Genomic DNA, 18688 nt, shown 5'->3' with positions numbered 1-18688 from the left:
TGGATAACATTCATTCTTAGACTTATAAGATCAAATATCTTATGAAAAAAAATTATAATTATAATAAGGCAGTAATGTGTATATATATATATATATATATATATATATATATATATATATATATATATATATATATATATATATATATATATAGATAGATAGATAGATAGATAGATAGATAGATAGATAGATAGATAGATAGATAGATAGATAGATAGATAGATATACATACACACATCCATCCATTCATTCATTTTCCATCACGCTTGTCCCTTGTGGGGTTGCAAGGGGTGCTGATGCCCATCTCCAGCATTCTTGGCCATGAAACTCAGTCAAATGTAAATAAATTAATTTATTTTCAGCATTAACTCTTCAATGAACAGAGGCAGTTTAGTTTTAATTTTACATTTATTTCAATCAGAACATTAGCATTGACATGGCATTGCATGATTTAGAAAACCTGATATTCTGAGAAAATTTGTCTCAGTCTTCAAACCTGAATTTTTTTTTTTTCCATGAATAAACGTTCTGTAAGTTGGTATATGTGTATTGGACGCTCATTTTATATACTGACCTTTCTAAGTAAAAATGTAACATATTCAGGTCGGTGAGGTAAATATTTTTGAACATCTCATAGAGATACATCACATACTTTATGTGAACCTTCCGCTTGTCTTTTCACATACATTACTGAAACCAGTTTGATTTCAAAACAACAAAAAAACTAAGGGATTGGAAAAAGGTGCGAAAAACATTAAATATACCATATTTAATGTACAGAATGTATGTTTTAGTTTTCATGTCATTGATTTCTAACCTTTTTGAAGCCTGTTCCTGTTATACTGTTTCCTCAGAGGCTAATAGTAATTTCAACCATGAAGCATAAACCTCATGTAAGCTAGAAGTACATTTTCTATATGACCCAAATTAATTTGTTAGCAACCTAACCATTATGCTGACTTCAGTAATTTACATTCCACTCCATTTTAAATTAGATAATAATTCCATTTCAGAAAAAAAATGGATATTATCAATAAACGTTCTGCAGCCTTCTCACAGAGACTAGATTTACAGGATAAACAAACGATACTAAGAAAGAAATATTACGTTTCATAAGGTGAGTGAGGTTTTAGTATCGTTATTTTCATTTATACTACTGGACCGAAAAGTGTTCCCAATTCATGTCATTTCACCCCAGAGCGTATAATCAGTGAACTTCCATAGCGAAGCATAACATCTTTGTCACAGAATCACACACAGTTTGGATGTGTGCCTCAAACTGCGATACACTTTTAGGCGCTCCTTCTTGTTCGCTGCGGTCGGTCCGACTTTCTGTGTGACGGCGGGCGTCCTCTCGACCACCCGTTTCTTCTGCGCCCGGTGTAGCAGGATCCGATAGACCCCGGTGATGGAGCTCCTGCAGTCTTTGCCCTGGTTGTTGAAGATGTGCTCTGAAGTGATTCCTAGAGTTTCTAACGCAGCCTTCACCTCCAGCTCCTCCTCCGGAAGTTCAGCCGGTTTGCGCTCAGCGAGGTGAGACGGATCTAGCTTAAAGGGCTCCATGGCACACGGGAATTCCACGGGGAGCAGCCACTCGCAGCCCATCATCTGCTCCACGGTGTAGCGGTCAGATGGGATGGGCTGGAGAATCCCCCTAATGAGCCTCTGGCATGCCTCCGGCACCCATGTGGGTAGTACATAGGCCCCCTCCATGATGCATCTCTTCAGTTTGGCCACAGTGTCTGCCCTGAACGGCATGTTGCCTGTCACCATAAAAAACAGCATGACCCCCAAAGCCCAAATATCTACGTAAGCTCCCACGTAATGCTCGTCCCGGAACAGCTCTGGAGCAGCATAGGGCGGCGAGCCGCAGAAAGTGTTGAGGGTCTCGTCGCGACGGCTCAGCGTGCTAAATCCAAAGTCCCCAACTTTGACACAAGAGCTGCTCGTGTAGAAGACGTTTTCTGCCTTCAGGTCACGATGGATGATGTTATTTTCATGCTATGGGAGACCAAAGGAAATCAGAGTTATCAACGTATCATCTACCTAAATCTAAATCTAAAGAGTTACTTTAACAATGTGGTATCAGTAAATTACCGTGTATGATTACACGTAAAAAGAAGCAGGCCAAGTTATTAGAATTCAAATAATTCCGGTAAAAAGTTGCTCTGCTTGTTGGATGATTACATTTAAAAGCACACGCTATTACTGTGCAATGATGTCAACTAAATACAGATGAACCTTGATCCACAAATGTAGTTTTGTTCTGAACTCCAAAAGGTCATGACACATTGGCATTTTGGATTAGTGCCTTGGGTAGAAATGCCAAAAGGAACAAAGAACCATCCCTGTTCAGCTTTATCGGCACTAAATGATGACTGGTCAGAAGGAAACTCAATTATCCAATATTTTTCTATGCGCAACCAGACATCGTGAACGACAATCCTTGGTGTTGAAGGAGGTTTACTGAGGAAAGAAAACTAAAGTCAGAATTTAGTACAAAACTATTCATACTCATGGCATGTTTGCATTTAAATGTATCTTTTTTTTTTTCTTTATTCAACCAAACGTTTTGTCACATGATTTGTCATGGCTTTGCTTTGGACTTCTCTGGACTTTTCCTATCACCTCTCAGCCACCAGTCATCATCCAATCAGCTCAGTCTCCTTCCAGCCACCACTCTACTCTAGATCAGCTCCACCTGTTGCCACTAATTAGTCAACTCGGCCCACCTGAGCACCTGTCTACATATACCTGCGTTATCCAGCTCGTTCCGGCATCTCATCCATGCTAGAACGTCTCTTCTTTTCTCATCTAGTGTTATGTGTCCTGCCTCTACCAGTTCCTGTGTGCTCAGCCAGCTGGCCTCTTCTGATAAAAGTTGCCTGTTTCTGCATGCTGCAGTTCTGCTTCTTTCTCCATGAGTTCCGGCTGCTTGCTCTGCCCCTTCTGGTGGTTCCTTGGTCCACATGGCCTGTTCTGGTCTTTCACTACCTGCATCCTCTGGTCTCCTGCTCATCCCTGCCTTCCTGCACCATTTGCCTTAGCTCATCTTTTCAAGTCTGGTTCTGCTTGTCTGCCTCACCCGCCACTATTCATCCCTCACAATAAACCTTTTAAACGAAACGTAACTCTGTGTCTGGCGGCTGAATATCAGCTTCTCTAGCAGCAATCATTACACTATTCTCCCAAAGGATAATATGCCAATGTACAAAGTGTACCATTTTTGTATACCTTGTACATTGACATGGTGAAAGAGACTTATTGGCATCAATGTTGTCAAAAGCTTCTTATAATGGGGGTCCAGATTTTTTTTAACACTGATCTTTTGCAATAATCTTTAAAGTTGCAATCACCCTAATGCTCGGTTTCCTCCACAGGATCTCTTATCCGCCTCTAGTCGCCATTCATATTATTTTCAGTCTGAGAAAAGATTTTGCTCAAATAAAAAGATCACTTTAAATGCAAATCTGCCAGGGCTATGAATCATTTTGGTGAAAGAAAGATACAGCTTTAGCTTTGCAAAAAGTATGGCCTATTTTATTCTTTTGTTGTAAGGCAGGTTTTTCGGGTCAGTTACTCAAACTGTTGGGACTTTAAGCAACAGTCCGTATTCACGGCGAAATTTTTTGTGCTTCTAATTAAAATACATTCCATCAACATATGCGTGTAAGTACTGACCATGTGTTTCACAGCCGAGAGAATCTGAGCAAAGACGATCTTGCCGTCAGTGTCGGAAAGTTTTCCCTCTGTAGTGATCTTGGTGTAGAGCTCCCCTCCACCTGCATACTCCATCACCAAGTGGAGCCGTGACAGGGTCTCCACCACCTGAGGAGGACACACACGGGGGAAAAAGAGAGGTCGGAATGAAAAAGGCTGGTTTTAGCGATCAAAATAACTAAAAGGAATTGTGAGGACAAACCTCATACAGGCGTATGATATTGGGGTGGTGTAGTTTTTCCATGCTGGAGATCTCTCTGGAAAGCAACCTCTGAGTCTTCTGATCCAACTTAGTTTTGTCTAAGATCTTAATGGCCACTTTGTCTTGTGACACCAAAGGGAGAATTAAAAATCAATCAGAGATCAATGATGTGATGGAAAAAAAAAATCCCTATAATCTATTTTTACTCCTAGTTAACTCAATAATGTTTATAAAGATAAATTACAGGTGCATCCATAATATAAAAAAATAATAGACATTGACAATGTTCTTGTTAATTTGATCAAGTTTTCATTTTTTTTTTAGATATACAGTAGCTCTTTATATCTTTTCATGGGAAAACCCTGAAGATATGAGACTTGCTACAATGTAAAGTGGTGAGTGTATAGTTTGTATAACAGAGGGAATTTGCTGTCCTCTTAAAGTAACTCAACACACGACCATTCATTTCTAAACTGCTGGCAACAACAGCCCTAAGTGAAAATATCCAAACTGAGCCCAGAGTATGAACATTTTGTGTGACCACCATTATTTTCCAGCACTGCTTGAACTCTCTTAGGCATGAAGCTCCCTAGAGCTGCGCAGGTTGCCGCTGGAATCTCCCATGACGACATCACGGAGCTGCTGGATGTTGCACTTCTCCACCTTCCTGTTGAGGATGCCCCACAAATGCTCAGTAAGGTTTAGTTTCTTTGGCAAGGCAGAGTTCATCATGGGGGTGTATCTGGGATCAGTATCATGTTGGAACACCTCCCTGCAGCCCAGTTCCCAAAAGGTTAGGACTCATGCTCTGGTGCATGCTGGTCTCTGCCACACACTCTTTAGCTCATCTTAACCAAATGAGATTATCTTTATCTCATCAGAGCACAGGACCTGGTTCCTCTTCTTGTCTTAGGCAAACTGATCACAGGCTTTCTTGTGCATCGTCTTTAGAAGAGGCTTCCCCCCTTTTCAACAATGCTGGCAGCACTCATACATCTGTTTCTAAAAGACAATCTTCAGCATGTGAAGTCTGCTTCTTTGGTCGACCATGGCGAGGCCTTTTCTGAGTGGAACCTTTCCTGTCAAACCGCTGTACCACCTCGGTCGCAGCGCTGCAGTTCACTTTCAGGGTGCTGGAATTCCTTTTATAGCCTCGGCCACCTTTATGCAGAGAAGCAGTTCTGTTTTTCAGATCCTCAGAGTTCATTGCCACGAGATGCTGTGCTGAACTTCCAGTGAGCAGTATGAGAGAGTGACAATACCAAATTGTACACACCACCTCTCCATTCACACTCGAGACACTAACAAGTCACATAACACCGGGGAAGGTAAATGGCCAATTGGGTGCAATTTGGACATTTCCACTTATAGGTGGACTCACTTTTGTTGGCAGCTGTATAGACATTAATGGGTGTGTGTTGAATATTTTTGAGGGACACTGTTATACAAGCTGTACACTGACTACTTTATATCCTATCAAAGTGTAATATCCTTAGCGCTGATATATTAAAATATTAACAGAAATGTGAGGGGTGTCCTCACTTTTGTGTAATACGATATTTGTAGTCTAATTCTCACTTATAATGCAATTGCAATGAAATAGCTTTTTCTTTTTATCCCAGAACCCTCTTTAGAAATAGCAGCAACATAAGGAACATTTACAATACAAAAGCAGAGCTAAAAACTCAAATATTCATTTTAAATAACTGACCTGTTGGCTGTTTCCTTTTAAATCATTAATAGAGATTCTTAAAACAGCTCTCCAGTAACCGAATACAGAAAGGTTCTCAAGCAGCAAAATGGTGATGAGATAGCCCATTGTGCTTGAATATGAATTATTAAGGCGGGTATTAGGCTCAGTATCAGACGCGACATAGCTGTCCATACGAGCATTCAAAATGCATTCCAGCTCATACTGTTTTAGATTCAGCACATTCACCTTAAACGCACACACACTCATAGCACAGACGGGGGAGGAAACAGCAGAACATACTCTTATAGAGCATCCACAATCTGACAGAACTATACACTCATTCCTGGCCTTTTAAGAGGCATGTAGCAGTTTTAGCTGTCGCCAAAAAACTGAGGGTTTCTAATCAGTCGCTCTGCTCAAGAGCAGCAGACAGTTTCTAACTCTGTGGCTGAATCAGCCTCCTCAACGGAACAAGGATGCCCTATGAATTACTACAAAATAAAAGCACTGTGTGTATCAGTTCATTGACCAAACCAACTCACGACTGAAAGTGCAGTAAGCGTACTTTAGACTTTGAGACATGAGGGGTTTTTTGTTTCTTTGTATTAGATGTTAGTAGTTCAGCCACGTGACACAACATTGATTGCACTGGTTACCTTTTGTAAGAGCATGAATTCCTAGTTTGACATGGGAGAAATTTCCACACCCTATCTCGCCACGAATCTTGTAGAAGGCAATTCTTCTGCCCACTGTCAGCTCACGGACCACCCTGTGACCAGATTACGCAACAAGAAACGTGACACTGATATTTTTCTTGTGATTTAGCAAACTCACCCAAGAAAGGACTGCAGTCCAAGGCAAGTCAATCAAAAATAAAGAAGTAGTTCACGTCCAAAGAAATTTCAGTCTTTAAAAATAATTTTTGCCGGTCTTTTTCTGAAATCTTACCTTTCATCCTGACACATGTCCAGGTTCAACCTTTCCAGAGGGGTTAGGCGGCGGACGGTGGCTCCCTCGTCATCCGTGTTGATGTCAGAGCTATCCTGCCGGCTCCAGCGGCTGTACCTTTGTCCGTCAGCGACTACAACTTTCCCTACAGTGGACCCACGGACAGAGTCTGCGTTAGACTCCCTGGACTCTGCTCCGGAGACTGAGCTGTTCCCAGTGGTGCCTGCCGTCCCGGTCCCAGCCTCAGCCCCATCGGGGCTGCTCTCAGAGGGGCAGACAGCAGTCATCCTGCGGGGGGACGCTCAGGGTGGAGCGGGCTTAGGCCATGCCTAGGGGTAACAGAACAGGAAACGCTACGTAAAAAAGTCATTTTCTACATTTCCTAATTTATGCCTTCATTTCCTACACTGTATTTTTAGTGGCAAAAAATGTTCTTTAAAGGTATACTATGCAACCGGGGTTGATTTTCCAGTGAGGCTCCCCCCAGAGGGCGAAAGTAAAAGTGCACTGTCGTAAAGATGCTCAGCTGTTCTGGTTTCTCCATCAAGCCAGGCGCGGTTGTTTTGAGCTTAGCAGACAGGCGAACGCAACGAAAAGTGGAAAAAACGGCAGTACAAACAATGACTAACACAGTGAAAGTATGAACATCAAGCTTCCCGCAGCGCTATCAGCCGCCGCCGCCTCGCCAGTTTTATTATTATTATTATTTTTTTTTATTTTTATTTTTATTTTTATGTTGGCGAGACGCTACCGCGGCCGCCTCGCCACGGCCGCCGCGGTAGCGTCTCGCCAACATAAAAAAAAAATAAAAATAATAATAATAATAATAAAAATAAAACTCGACATGCTTGCATGTTTATTTGACGTTAACACGCGGTTCTTTGTTGTTGCTTTCGCGCGTGCATATAGTGAATGGCAGGGCAAAAACACATGGAGTTCTCGCCGTAAAGCAAGACTTCTGTGGGTGCAGAAGGTGAGCTCTTGCAATTGCAAGTGCGGTATTTCCCCCACAGACCCCCAGGGCGGCCGAGAAAACCTTTGTTCGACCTGAAATGACTCATTTAATCATCCAAAACGGTATGGAACACATTAATTAACTGAAAAATGTTGCATAGTATGCCTTTAAATATATGTGAAGCCATTTCTACCTAATGATCATTATACATGTTGATCTCAATCTCTTTAAAAAGTGTAAATCATAAAAATTCAGAAAGATAGAGATTCATCAGTCATGAAATCATAAAGATTGACTTCATACAGTGATAAACATTTCAAGAATTTCAATGTTAATTTTAAGGATTATTGCTTACAGTTAATGAAAACTATTTTTATTTTTCCAGAAATGTCACATTAGGGCCTACACAATCACATCAGATTGCTGACTTGACAGCTGTAATTGATATCCTCCACAGGAGGCTAAGCCACAAAAACACACTGCTAATGAGGCTGACTGCTGCCAGAGCTGCATCCAAGCATATCATTGGAAAGTTAAACGGAGGGAAGATTAAGCTAGAATAAGGTGCACAAGTAACAGGGATAAACACAGCCAAGAGTTTGGTACCAGTCTAGAGGAAGGATGACTACTGTATCACTCCGCCTGACAGGCCAGCACACTTCTCTGACCTAAACCTCGTAAATAAGCCATGGAGTCAGGAAAACTAGGGCTGCCAGACTTTACAACGAAGATGAGCTGAAGGCTGCTATTAAAGCAACCTGGGCTTCCTTAACATCTCAGCTGAACAACAGGCTGATGACTTCTGTGCCATGCCGCACTGATGTAGCAATTCATGCACAGCGAGCCCTCACCAAAAACTGAGTGCATAGACTGCATAGAGCCGCTAAGCTAATTACAATTCTATGAAAAACTGAATTTTGGGTTGTAGCCCATCAGCATTTTACGGCACTAGTGGCCTTCATTTCACAGGAAAGCCTCATTGGACAGTAAGCTGATGGGATATGTGGCTGAGAGAAGGAGAGCGAGACATGCGGCACGGGTCCACGGGCCAGGACTCGAACCCGGGACCGCAGCGACGAGGACTGAGGCTTGCGAACATGAGTTGCGTGTTCTACCCCTGCGCCGCAGCCGCGTCCAGGTTGGAAGCTGTCACATATTAAATAAGCACACATTAATAATACCTGGTTTTACGTTACTAAGTTTGTAGTGATTCTGTTATAAAATAACATCATAAATCTTTCTAGATTCGTAGAATAACAAGTCAATATCTGATTTAGAGAAAGAAATTATTATTTACATAATGAGGTTTAAATAAGGAAAATTTAAGCTTTCCGACCATCATTCATTCATATATATATATATATATATATATATATATATATATATATATATATATACATACAACACTTTTGTTCATATGGCAGCAGAACATTAAAATAAAAGTGCTCTTTACACTACTTTTGAATTCATTCTTGGAGTTTGTAAATACAATGCGATTAATCGCGATTAATCGCGATTAATCAGGGCGATTAATCGCGATTAAATATTTTAATCGTTGCCCAGCCCTAATATATATATATATATATATATATATATATATAAATAAACACTTACCTTTAGGTGTGTGAGCCATTTCCAGGGAAAATCCACCTTGTTGGACAGGCAGCTCATTCATAGCAAAAACATTATTTACATCATCTTCCTATATTTGAGGTCAGTATTCAGATCATATTTGCATTTAAGAGCCCATGCTTCCTCCGAAATGTCTCAATTAAGCTGCAGCTGAAGCTAGCCACAAAAGAATAACGTGGCGTCGCATTTTTTTTTAGTTTTTATCTCCTCGGTCAATCTTCCACTTTCCCTCCCTTATAGCTGCGTCCGAAGATCCGACAAAGCGTTTAATATCGGATTCATGCTCACTGCCGTCGGCGGGGGCTTTAATGGAGCCTTTTGTGTCTCCGTCGTATTAATAGGCCACGAGGTGAGGAGGAGGGAAGAGGAGAAGGATGTGAGAGGTTGAAAGGATGAACAGGTGATTGTGTCAGGGTGCAGCCACAGGGCGCCAACCAGGACCTGTAAAACAAAACAAAAAAAAACAGCAGATGCACAAATTTTAATATGTGCTTTAAGCCTAAACTGTTGCTGAGATTTCCATTTCTTCAGCTTGTTACTTCAGTAAATCCTCCAGGTATTCATTTATAGGTTAAAGCACATTATTTTGAACAGTATACAATTTTTTCCCACATTGATCAGTTAATCACTACTTCAGCTGAAGCTGTTTGCCATCCTGTTTTAAACGTGACTCAATCTTGAACACCATCCGCAGGAAAAATCCAGTATGCACATCTTGAGAGCTGTACCTGTTCTTTATCCACTTGGACGTCCGATAATGTGTATTGTAATGCATAATTGAGTGCTCACTGATAGATTCAGGTTGCTATGGCAGCCGGGGTAACACAAATCGAGATTTGGTAACGGCGGCCAGAAAACCTTGGAAAATACCAGAGCGAAAAAGCTAAATCCTTTCAACTGCAGAGTGATGACCGTCAGCGTCTTCAAAAAAAGGGCCCGCGTGTCGGTGTGGCTGACTGGGAGGAAGGTGATAATTGTGTGCTGTTCCAGGAAAACAAAGCTCTAACGAAGCCCCACGAGGAAGAACGGAAAAGACAGTTCAGGTGAAAATGAGGCAGGCTTGTGCAACACGGTTGTATTTTTACAAAATAATTTCAAAATGAAATATACATCCTGTTTATTCAGAAAAACAGTGTACATAATAGTGACCTAAATTTAGATGCAAATGAATGGTCAACTTATATTATCGATATACAATACAAATGCAGGGCAAGCTACATTTAATTTTGATTAACTAATTATTTGATCTAATTTCTATGTAGTTTGAAACGGACCGATATTACAATAAATAACTCTTCATTCAACCAGACACCTGAAGTCTAGCATATGTTGGTCGGTTTACAGCCGAGTCATCGTCTTGACTGAGCAGTGCTGCTCAATGAGACGTTCAAAGCTCGCAATATTGCTTTAGAACCTAGCCCTGCTTTAAGTTTCTCCACAGAGAACAACCTTATTTACTCTGGGATTAAATTAGACACAGGTGGGCACGAGTTACGCATGAGCCAACTTCTAAAGGCGATTTGGTGCACTAGATTTTATTTAGGGAAAGGCGCATGTATTCAAAAACATACCACACTTTTTGGATTTTTATTTATTTTTTTCATTTTATTTTTAAAGCCAACATTATATTCTCGTTCACCATTATGCACAAGAAGTACACTGAAGTTTGTACTTCTGATGTGACAAAATGTGAAAAAAGGTTCAAAGGGTTTGATAGGGACAGGGCGATATATAGAGATTCAAAGAAATATTGCGATTTTTAACAAAAATAAGATGAGACTATATTGTTTGTATCGAGATGGTCTATGTTGTGTTATAATATACTTTTAACACAACATAGTTAACACATCCAGTAGGATATCATAGTTATCTACAGCTGCTTGTTAAATAAAATGTCCCTGCGAGACATTTGAGTTTAAAGCTTTGACTCAGAGATGCTTTTTTATAATTACTTTATGAAAAGAAAAACATATGGAGATAAATATCGTATTCAACCGAAAAATATCAAGATCCTATTTTGGGTCCATATCGCCCAGCCCTGTGGTTTGATGAATCTTTTTGCAAGGCAACGACTAAACACCACGTCTCGTTTAGGCGCATCGACACGACACAAAAGGCTGGCGGAGCTCAGTTAATTAGTGTAATTTATTCACTTTCTGGACATAAGAGGAAAACTTGATGCCGTTTTCAATTTATTAATTTATTCGTTTTCTATTTTGCAATAAGAAGTTGAACAAAAACTACCAAACAAAACGTATTAAAAACAACAAACAAAACCCAACCACTTCAACTCCGCAGAAAGAGTTGCAGGAAAAGATGATAAGTTTCTCTTGACGAATAAATCGGTCCTGAGGGCGAAACTGAAGAATTGAAGCAGTCCTTTATTGTCGAGCGTCGAGTCTTCCAGCCTTTAAACACCTTCCTGCTATATGAATTTTTAAGCTTTGATCTCAAACAGCCTAAAAGGACTGTCTGGGAGAAGAGAAACCTCCGTTTTACAGCACAAAGCAGCATGTGCTGCCTTTTATGTAAATAATGAGACCGACTAAAGGCCTACTGCCCATCGGATGAATATGCTACATCATTAAGTAAAGAAAATTGAGCAGTTTCTAGAAGACGTGGAAGGCTTTAAAATAAATAAATTAAACCCTATGACTGAATTTTATAGTATAGGATTAAGGCTAGGAGTTGCTCCAAAGATTTCTGAGTGTGCAGCTGGGTAAGTTTACTGAGATTGAGTTGTCATTTTCTTGCCCTGCACATGCTGTAGAAATCTACCGGCTGGTTGCCTGGAGATGACGCAGACTGAATGTGTTTGTAAGCCTTCATGCTGGACTGAGCATTAGGCATTATCCACAATTTAGTGTCAAAATCACTGTCGTATTTGCAGGCTTACAATTCTACGTCGGCCAATAAAAGTACCCGCGTTATTTAGTCATCCGCGGACTAATGGATGCAGACGGCGACTAAAGCATGAACAGGTGTTTGTTTAAAGAAACGATACGCTTCATTAAACTGTTTGGTTTGATCTTAATTTTACTTTTTTTTTATCTGCAAGTCAGGCTAATTCAGATCATTAAACTGCCAGCAATTGCTACCGTACAACGTTATTAGAAATGCTTTCCAAAATAAGCATGAAAGAATATAAATAAAGCGACTGTGGAAGACTGTGTCCGTTTAAAAAAAAAATTTTAATTAGAGATTTACGTAATGTTTATATTTGTACAGCTACAATAATAACTGAGTCGGTACCGATTTGTTGTTTTCTTTGAGATGTGACTTGGTGATTTGGATTTTTTTTTAAAGGACAATAACATAAAAAAAAGCAAGAAGCAAAATAGCTTTGAATGCAACAGAAAAATGAAGGAATCACAAGATTTTCCGTATTTATGCACAAAAGCATTTGTTTCTAGCCTTTATCCAATTTTCTTGAACTTAAAAAAGTGCAGCAAACTGCTTGCAGGTTGTTGTTGTGTTCCTGGGCTGAAATTAATGAAAGTTCCTAGTGTTGGTGCATTAAATGAATAGAAAAAAATTTGTTGCTGATTTGTTGGTATTCAACCTACAGATCACCCATCAGAGCCAATCTTTTTTATTATTATTATTATTATTATCTCGGCCTATTGTTTGTTCCACTACTAATTCTGACTACTAATAATAATTACTTTAGATTCGATTTTTTTTTTAAAGTGCATAGATGGCTCATCAGTAGGTACGTTTATAACACGAGAAAAGCCTCTGACATAGTTTTGCAAACCATTTAATCTGTCCACATGTGCAGATGTAGGGCCCTAAAAACACTGATGTCAGAAACAAGCCTACGGGTCTGCAGACGGTCCACCATTAAACACAATCTGCTGTGCCAAGGATGGGGCCTCCCTTACTCACTGCACAATCGTTTGTGCGAGGATCCCTAAAGGCAAGCATCAGGCCGCGCTGTTCACTCCCCTGCCGATTGCTCTGCTGCTATCAGCAGCCTCTTCACGCCTTCTGGCAACACGGTCCGTCCAACGCCGGCTGTGGATCAATTATTGCTCTTCCCACCTGTTATGCTTCCCTTCACCAACAAAACATCACTGTGTGTTTAACGCTACAAAGAGAGCGAATAGTGGTGCTGTTTATCGCTAACCACGAACGCTGTTCAGTAGGAGAGTTCTTCATGTTAAAAAAAAAAAAAACACTTTATGTCCAATATTTTAAGTCCATCTGTCAGCCTCCGTTTCCTAATTTTCACCCACAATAAAGCCCCCCCCTTACACGGCCTCTCTACACAGAAACTTGTTCCCCAGTGGGTTAATTTAGATCTGCAGCTGAGAAGAACAAAAAGGCCAATGGTGAAAGGGTGCAACAAAAAAAGACTTTAAGAGCCCTGGTAACAGAGGGACAGGCCTCCCTGGAATCTCTGTGGCAAATATTTCACGTCCTCAGGAAAAGAGAAAAGGATAAACTGACCTCTAAATCCACCCTACCCCACACCATGGCTCTCTAACTGCTCCACAAGTACCACTGTTGGTACTTGGCTGCCTTTAGTGGCGCTCATACAAATGTCAGTAACAAGCCTTTGCAAGGTTATGCAAACAGTTTAACTGTCGTGTAGACCTATTATAATCACCAACAGCCAAAACGTTGGGTTGTTTGAGCACTTTGGTTTTTGCTTCGCCAGAAACCTGTCAAAAAGACAAGCGCTGTGGAGAAAACGCTGACATCTCCCAGTGCGCTTAACCAGGAGCAAGTGCTGGTCGGCCAGATTGATAACGTGTAGCGCTCCAGTTCTGCACATTGTCCACCTGGGATGGACCATTTGAATCCGTTTGGGGAAAGGCGGGACGTTGGGCAGAACTCTCCGAGCTGATTGGGCGAAGCGAAGCCTACCAAAGATTGGTTTTAGCCAATTACGGCATATTAAAAACGTAAGAAGCAGACGTCCATAGAAACCACAAGAAGGTAAGCTAGTGGAGGCACTTCTTGCTGTTCTTCTATCAAAGACGTAATCGTGGATTCTTACAAAGCAGCTGTGACAGCAGCAGCTATGCGTGCGTCTTCCTGCGCTGCCATGTTTGTGTTGGTTTAGCTGTGGGCTCGTCTGGTTTCTTTCGTCCCACCGGCATGTCCCGTCTTAAAGCGCAATACTGCAACGTGATTGGCCCGAACCGTTTCAGACAGAAACGGTTAAAGCCGGAGCGGTACAAGATGGATCCTCGTGTGTTTGTGAACGCACAAGGACCGCGATAATTAATCTTGCAGGCGAGGTTAGCTGGTTGCTACTTCTGCTGTGTTCCTTTTACGTCTGAAGTTGAAAGTTATTAACCTGACGCCGCCAGATAGATTTGCTTCGCATATCCATCTGGAAACCTTCCGTTGAAGTAATTTTGGGAAGGGGCGAAAATACTGGTTAGCTGATTGGCCTATGTTGATGATAGACAAGACAAATAAACCAATCAGATCAACGAAGCATATGACGTACTCGTCAACATGCTTCGTCGTCGCTCTGTTACGAGCGACGACGAAAACACAACCACAAGCCAAGCTACTCTTGCTGCTGCAAGTAAAGGCTTGTTAGCTCAGCAAAGAAATACTCTGTAATGCCGATAAAACTTGCTCGATAGCCACGCTAACGCTAGTTTCATCGGCTGAAGCCGCCATGTTCTTTAGACTGAACTGTCGATCTTCTCGTTGCGTCACACCTCAACCCGCCTCAAAGCTAACGCTGATTGGACGTTCATTTGGTGAACGGCTCCAAATTTTCTTTAACGGAGAGTAGCCAGACTGATCTGCGAGTGAAACCTTGAAAGCTCGCGAGATCAGGATGGTCTCACGAGGCTAGAAAGTTATATCAGAGAATGGCATTAAAACCAAATTGGAACAAGCGCGGGGCCCTCCTCCCATGCCCACCCACTCTTGAACCAACAGCTATCCTGTAAAATCTAAACGCCGGGTGTGTCAGAGACGGTCAAGAAACTGAACACAGTGAGTTAGTGGTTTGCTTTAGTATTATCGTCCATTTACTGATTTATTGATATTGATTTTAGGCCATGCCGCCCAGCCCTAGTGCCATCAGTCAGAGGCTACTTCAGATCTGCTGTGAGACAGGCCTCTACTTACCTGACTCCGCCAGATAGATTTGCTCCGCATATCCATCTGGAAACCTTCCGTTGAAGTAACTTTGGGAAGGGGCGAAAATACTGGTTAGCTGATTGGCCTATGTTGGTGATAGACGGGCCAAATAAACCAATCAGATTCGTCGTTGCTCGTAACAGAGCGACGACGAAAACACAACCACAAGCCAAGCTACTCTTGCTGCTGCAGGTAAAGGCTCGTTAGCTCAGCAAAGAAATACTCTGTAATTCCGATAAAACTTGCTCGATAGCCACGCTAAAGCTAGTTTCATCGGCTGAAGCCGCCATGTTGTTTAGACTGAACTGACGCGCTTCCCGTTGCGTCACACCTCAACCCGCCTCAAAGCCAACGCTGATTGGACGTTCGTTTGGTGAACGGCTCCAAATTTTCTTTAACGGAGAGTATCCAGACTGATCTGCGAGTGAAACCTTGATAGCTCGCGAGATCAGGATGGTCTCACGAGGCTAGGCCTCTACTGCCAACAGACATCAGCATAAATAATGAGTCTGGAATAATATCAGCAACAGCAATTAATCTCCCTCTGGGATCAATAAAGTATTTCTGAATTTGAAATGAGGAATCGGCTGATTAATAGAATCAGGTAACAGTTTAGTCAGAAACTCAAAAATGCTATCTTTTGGCAATCAATGAATGCATCATTCCAAAAAGTCGACTAAGTTGCAAGAATAACAGGTTGTGTGAACACTGTTACTGAGGGGGACAGACTGAAGTTAGCTCTTTTTTGTTTTAGTAAGGTGTTTAAAAACGGAGTCAGAAGAAGCATAGAGATCTATAACAGAAATAGAGATTTATTTATGTTACTTGTGGTAAATTTAGCTTGAAGGTAATCAAAACACAACATTTAAGATTAGAAAATTAAGATTAGAATATTAAATGGGACCAAAAATAACAAAAACAAACAAACAGGAAACATTTCTAATATAGAAATAAGGATCAAGAATCCTTATTGTCATTATGTAACCATAGCGCAATTTTGGTGAGACACTGTCTCAAAATTCCCACAGGAAATTCTGGACAGGAAATAAGGGCTCAACAAAAGGTTTTTGTTGCTATTTTCAAAATATACTGTTAAACTGACAAACAAGGCTTCATCAGAATGTATATTAAAATGTAATAAATAGTACTTTTATTTTATGACAAACAAAAAAAAATACATATTATACTGTAATAAACCTCTGCCAACGTGGTGGTTGGTGATAATTTTTTATTATCAGGTATTTACTCTGCCAGTACAGTGTTATAAGATGTTTTAGAACCATTGTACTTAAATGGCCACACTAAGAATTTGGACAAAATAAATGACAAGATCAGGACCTTCTACTCCCTTTATGACAACTAACACAATTTTTTTTAGGTTTCACACTGACGCTTGGGTGTCTTCCTCGGCCATACAATCAGCCTTACTTTTATTTTCTGAGGTTTTGCTCTCTCTCGCTCTTTCACAGCCTGAATGAAACACATCTGTGGGATTAAGGTTACATTCAAATAGCTTCTCACCTCTCTCTACCTCCTATGAATTAATCTTTAAACATCTTACTAACAGTCAGATTTGCTAGTTTTCAGTCTTTTTTCCATCAGTTAATAATGTTTACATAATGTTATTTTATGCTAATGACCTTTTAGCTGTTATGATGTGTATGGTGCTGTCACAGAAGGGTAAAAAAATAAATAAAAATCTGATTTCTGAGTTTCAGACAAACCGGTAGTTTCAAAAACTGAATCTTGGTCACCAATGATGCCCAATGTAGATAAATTTTAAAATCTGGCTCGGATCCTATTATCCCAGATCAAAACAAGTGTGAAATAAAAACTTTTATTTTTATGCCTGGATATACAAAACATATACACAAGCAAGATGAGTCAGCACCGTAGAGAACTGCATTCGTCTCTGAGGCCTTAATAAAGTTACCATGACACTCTAAACAGGAACAAAACTAAGCTACACTGCCAAGCTTACAAGTACAGGTTCACACAAAGATCACATTTATTTCTTCCCGCTTTAAAGAGCTGTCTGGTCCCAATCAACACATCAAAGAGGTTTGCATCAAAGAAAGAAAGAAAAAAAATCACAGGAAGCAAAAATGTTTTATGTACTCTGATTGATTTGATCATCAAAAGAATAAAATTAAGAAAAGATTTCCTGCAGGTGGACATGAAAAGGACCCCCCAAAAGGGGTCATTTTTGTTTTGGAAATATGGAAAATTATTCAGCAACATACAATGCAGCTGAAGGACTGAAATGTCCTTCTTAATTCATCCCATCTTCCGGCGATTTACTCCTGAATACCAAGTTCTCTTCTTGTGTGTGGGTTTTTGTGGATCTAAAGATTAAGGCATGAGGCACCGCGCGGTTCCCTTCATCAAGGCGTGAATGAATGAATTGTTTCCGACATGCAAAAAATACTATATGTAACCTCTGATTTGTTTAAATCTAAAAACTGTCCAAGGCGAGGCTAGCAAAAAAAAAAAAAAAAAAAAAAAAAAAACACTTTGCAACAGGTGCCTGTGCTTTCGTCACAGTAAGTTCTCCAAGTTATCCTGCGCCCGAGGCTTTGCGTGCGGTATGGGCCAGCTAAGGTATGGCAGGCGGTGAATTAAACGTTTTCATTTCATTAAACGATTTAATTAATTTAGTTAAAAAAGACATAAGCTCTCTCATGAGAAAAAAAAAAGCATATCAGTCACCTCGATGTGCTTCACACTGTGTATGTTTGTCTCGGTGACACACCTTTTTCGAAGAAATAAATCTTGAAGTGCGTCTCTTTAGTAATAAACCCATCTCTGTGCCATCAGTCAACAGTTAGCCAAAAAAAAACCATCTCGCGCAGCAGGGCCGTTCTCTGTGAGCCAACCCGCTTTCTTTCGGAACCCCCGTAGCACAAAATAAAGAGCACATATCTGAGCCTACACGTGTGAGCTGATCTTACTTGGATGTGCACTGTGTCTTCGTGAATCCGTGACAGCCATGTCTACCAACCTTGGTGCCGAATCCATCCTATCCCCGCTGCCCGGCGGTGACATTGGACACGAGGCGGTCTGTGTGCTGCGGCTGCTGCTGCACAGTTCGGTCGGTTGTCAAGGAAATCCGCTCAACGGACAGGCGGACGGGCCAATCAGCGGCCAGAAGAAGGCTACGGGCGTGCTGCGTCGTGTCCAATGAGAAGGGCGAATTAGGGGCAGTTTTATTCTAGAGGCGGGGGAGTTGTCCCGACACAATGAGCGGGCAGGCGATACAAAGCAGGTAATTGAAGCTGCATGTGTCAGGCAGCGTGATCCCACGATGACTGTAAAGGACTACGGGAAAGGTTCAGCGTGGGGTCAGCGGACCAGGAGCGTGGAGGATTTCTTATTTTCAATCTGAAGAGCATGAAGTGTTTTTAGACGCCCATACTGACGTGTA

At 41.1% G+C, this 18688-nt stretch overlaps 1 protein-coding gene across 3 annotated transcripts; it reads right to left on the bottom strand.

Moving 5' to 3' along the window:
• Positions 1–339: 339 nt before the first annotated feature.
• On the bottom strand, positions 340–18362 carry nim1k (NIM1 serine/threonine protein kinase). Of its 3 annotated transcripts, none has more exons than XM_012869954.3 (7): positions 18266–18362; positions 9133–9591; positions 6564–6892; positions 6272–6384; positions 3923–4044; positions 3682–3828; positions 340–2001 (listed from the first exon to the last, which is right to left on the bottom strand). In XM_012869954.3, the coding sequence occupies exons 3-7, from the start codon at positions 6848–6850 to the stop codon at positions 1243–1245; spliced, it is 1428 nt and encodes a 475-aa protein (XP_012725408.2). In that variant the 5' UTR covers positions 6851–6892; positions 9133–9591; positions 18266–18362; the 3' UTR covers positions 340–1242. The 3 variants fall into 3 exon arrangements, with proteins under 3 accessions (XP_012725408.2, XP_012725407.2, XP_021175930.2); XM_012869953.3 differs by having other exon boundaries at positions 18216–18361; XM_021320255.2 differs by having other exon boundaries at positions 9439–9591; positions 18216–18361.
• Positions 18363–18688: the final 326 nt, after the last annotated feature.

This window comes from Fundulus heteroclitus, chromosome 12, assembly GCF_011125445.2.
Source record: "Fundulus heteroclitus isolate FHET01 chromosome 12, MU-UCD_Fhet_4.1, whole genome shotgun sequence".
Classification (NCBI taxonomy): Eukaryota; Metazoa; Chordata; class Actinopteri; order Cyprinodontiformes; family Fundulidae; genus Fundulus; species Fundulus heteroclitus.
The sequence above is the reverse complement of the archived record's forward strand: the minus strand, read 5'-3'. Positions and strand labels throughout refer to the sequence as shown.

What these genes read in the sequence shown, in the direction of transcription:
- nim1k (XM_012869954.3), bottom strand. Translation starts at nt 6,850, where the DNA reads ATGACTGCTGTCTGCCCCTCTGAGAGCAGCCCCGATGGGGCTGAGGCT. An exon ending in AATTCATGCTCTTACAAAAG is followed by an intron (nt 4,045 to 6,271) that starts GTAACCAGTGCA and finishes TGGTGTCACAAG; the next exon opens with ACAAAGTGGCCATTAAGATC. An exon ending in TCTCGGCTGTGAAACACATG is followed by an intron (nt 2,002 to 3,681) that starts GTCAGTACTTAC and finishes GGTCTCCCATAG; the next exon opens with CATGAAAATAACATCATCCA.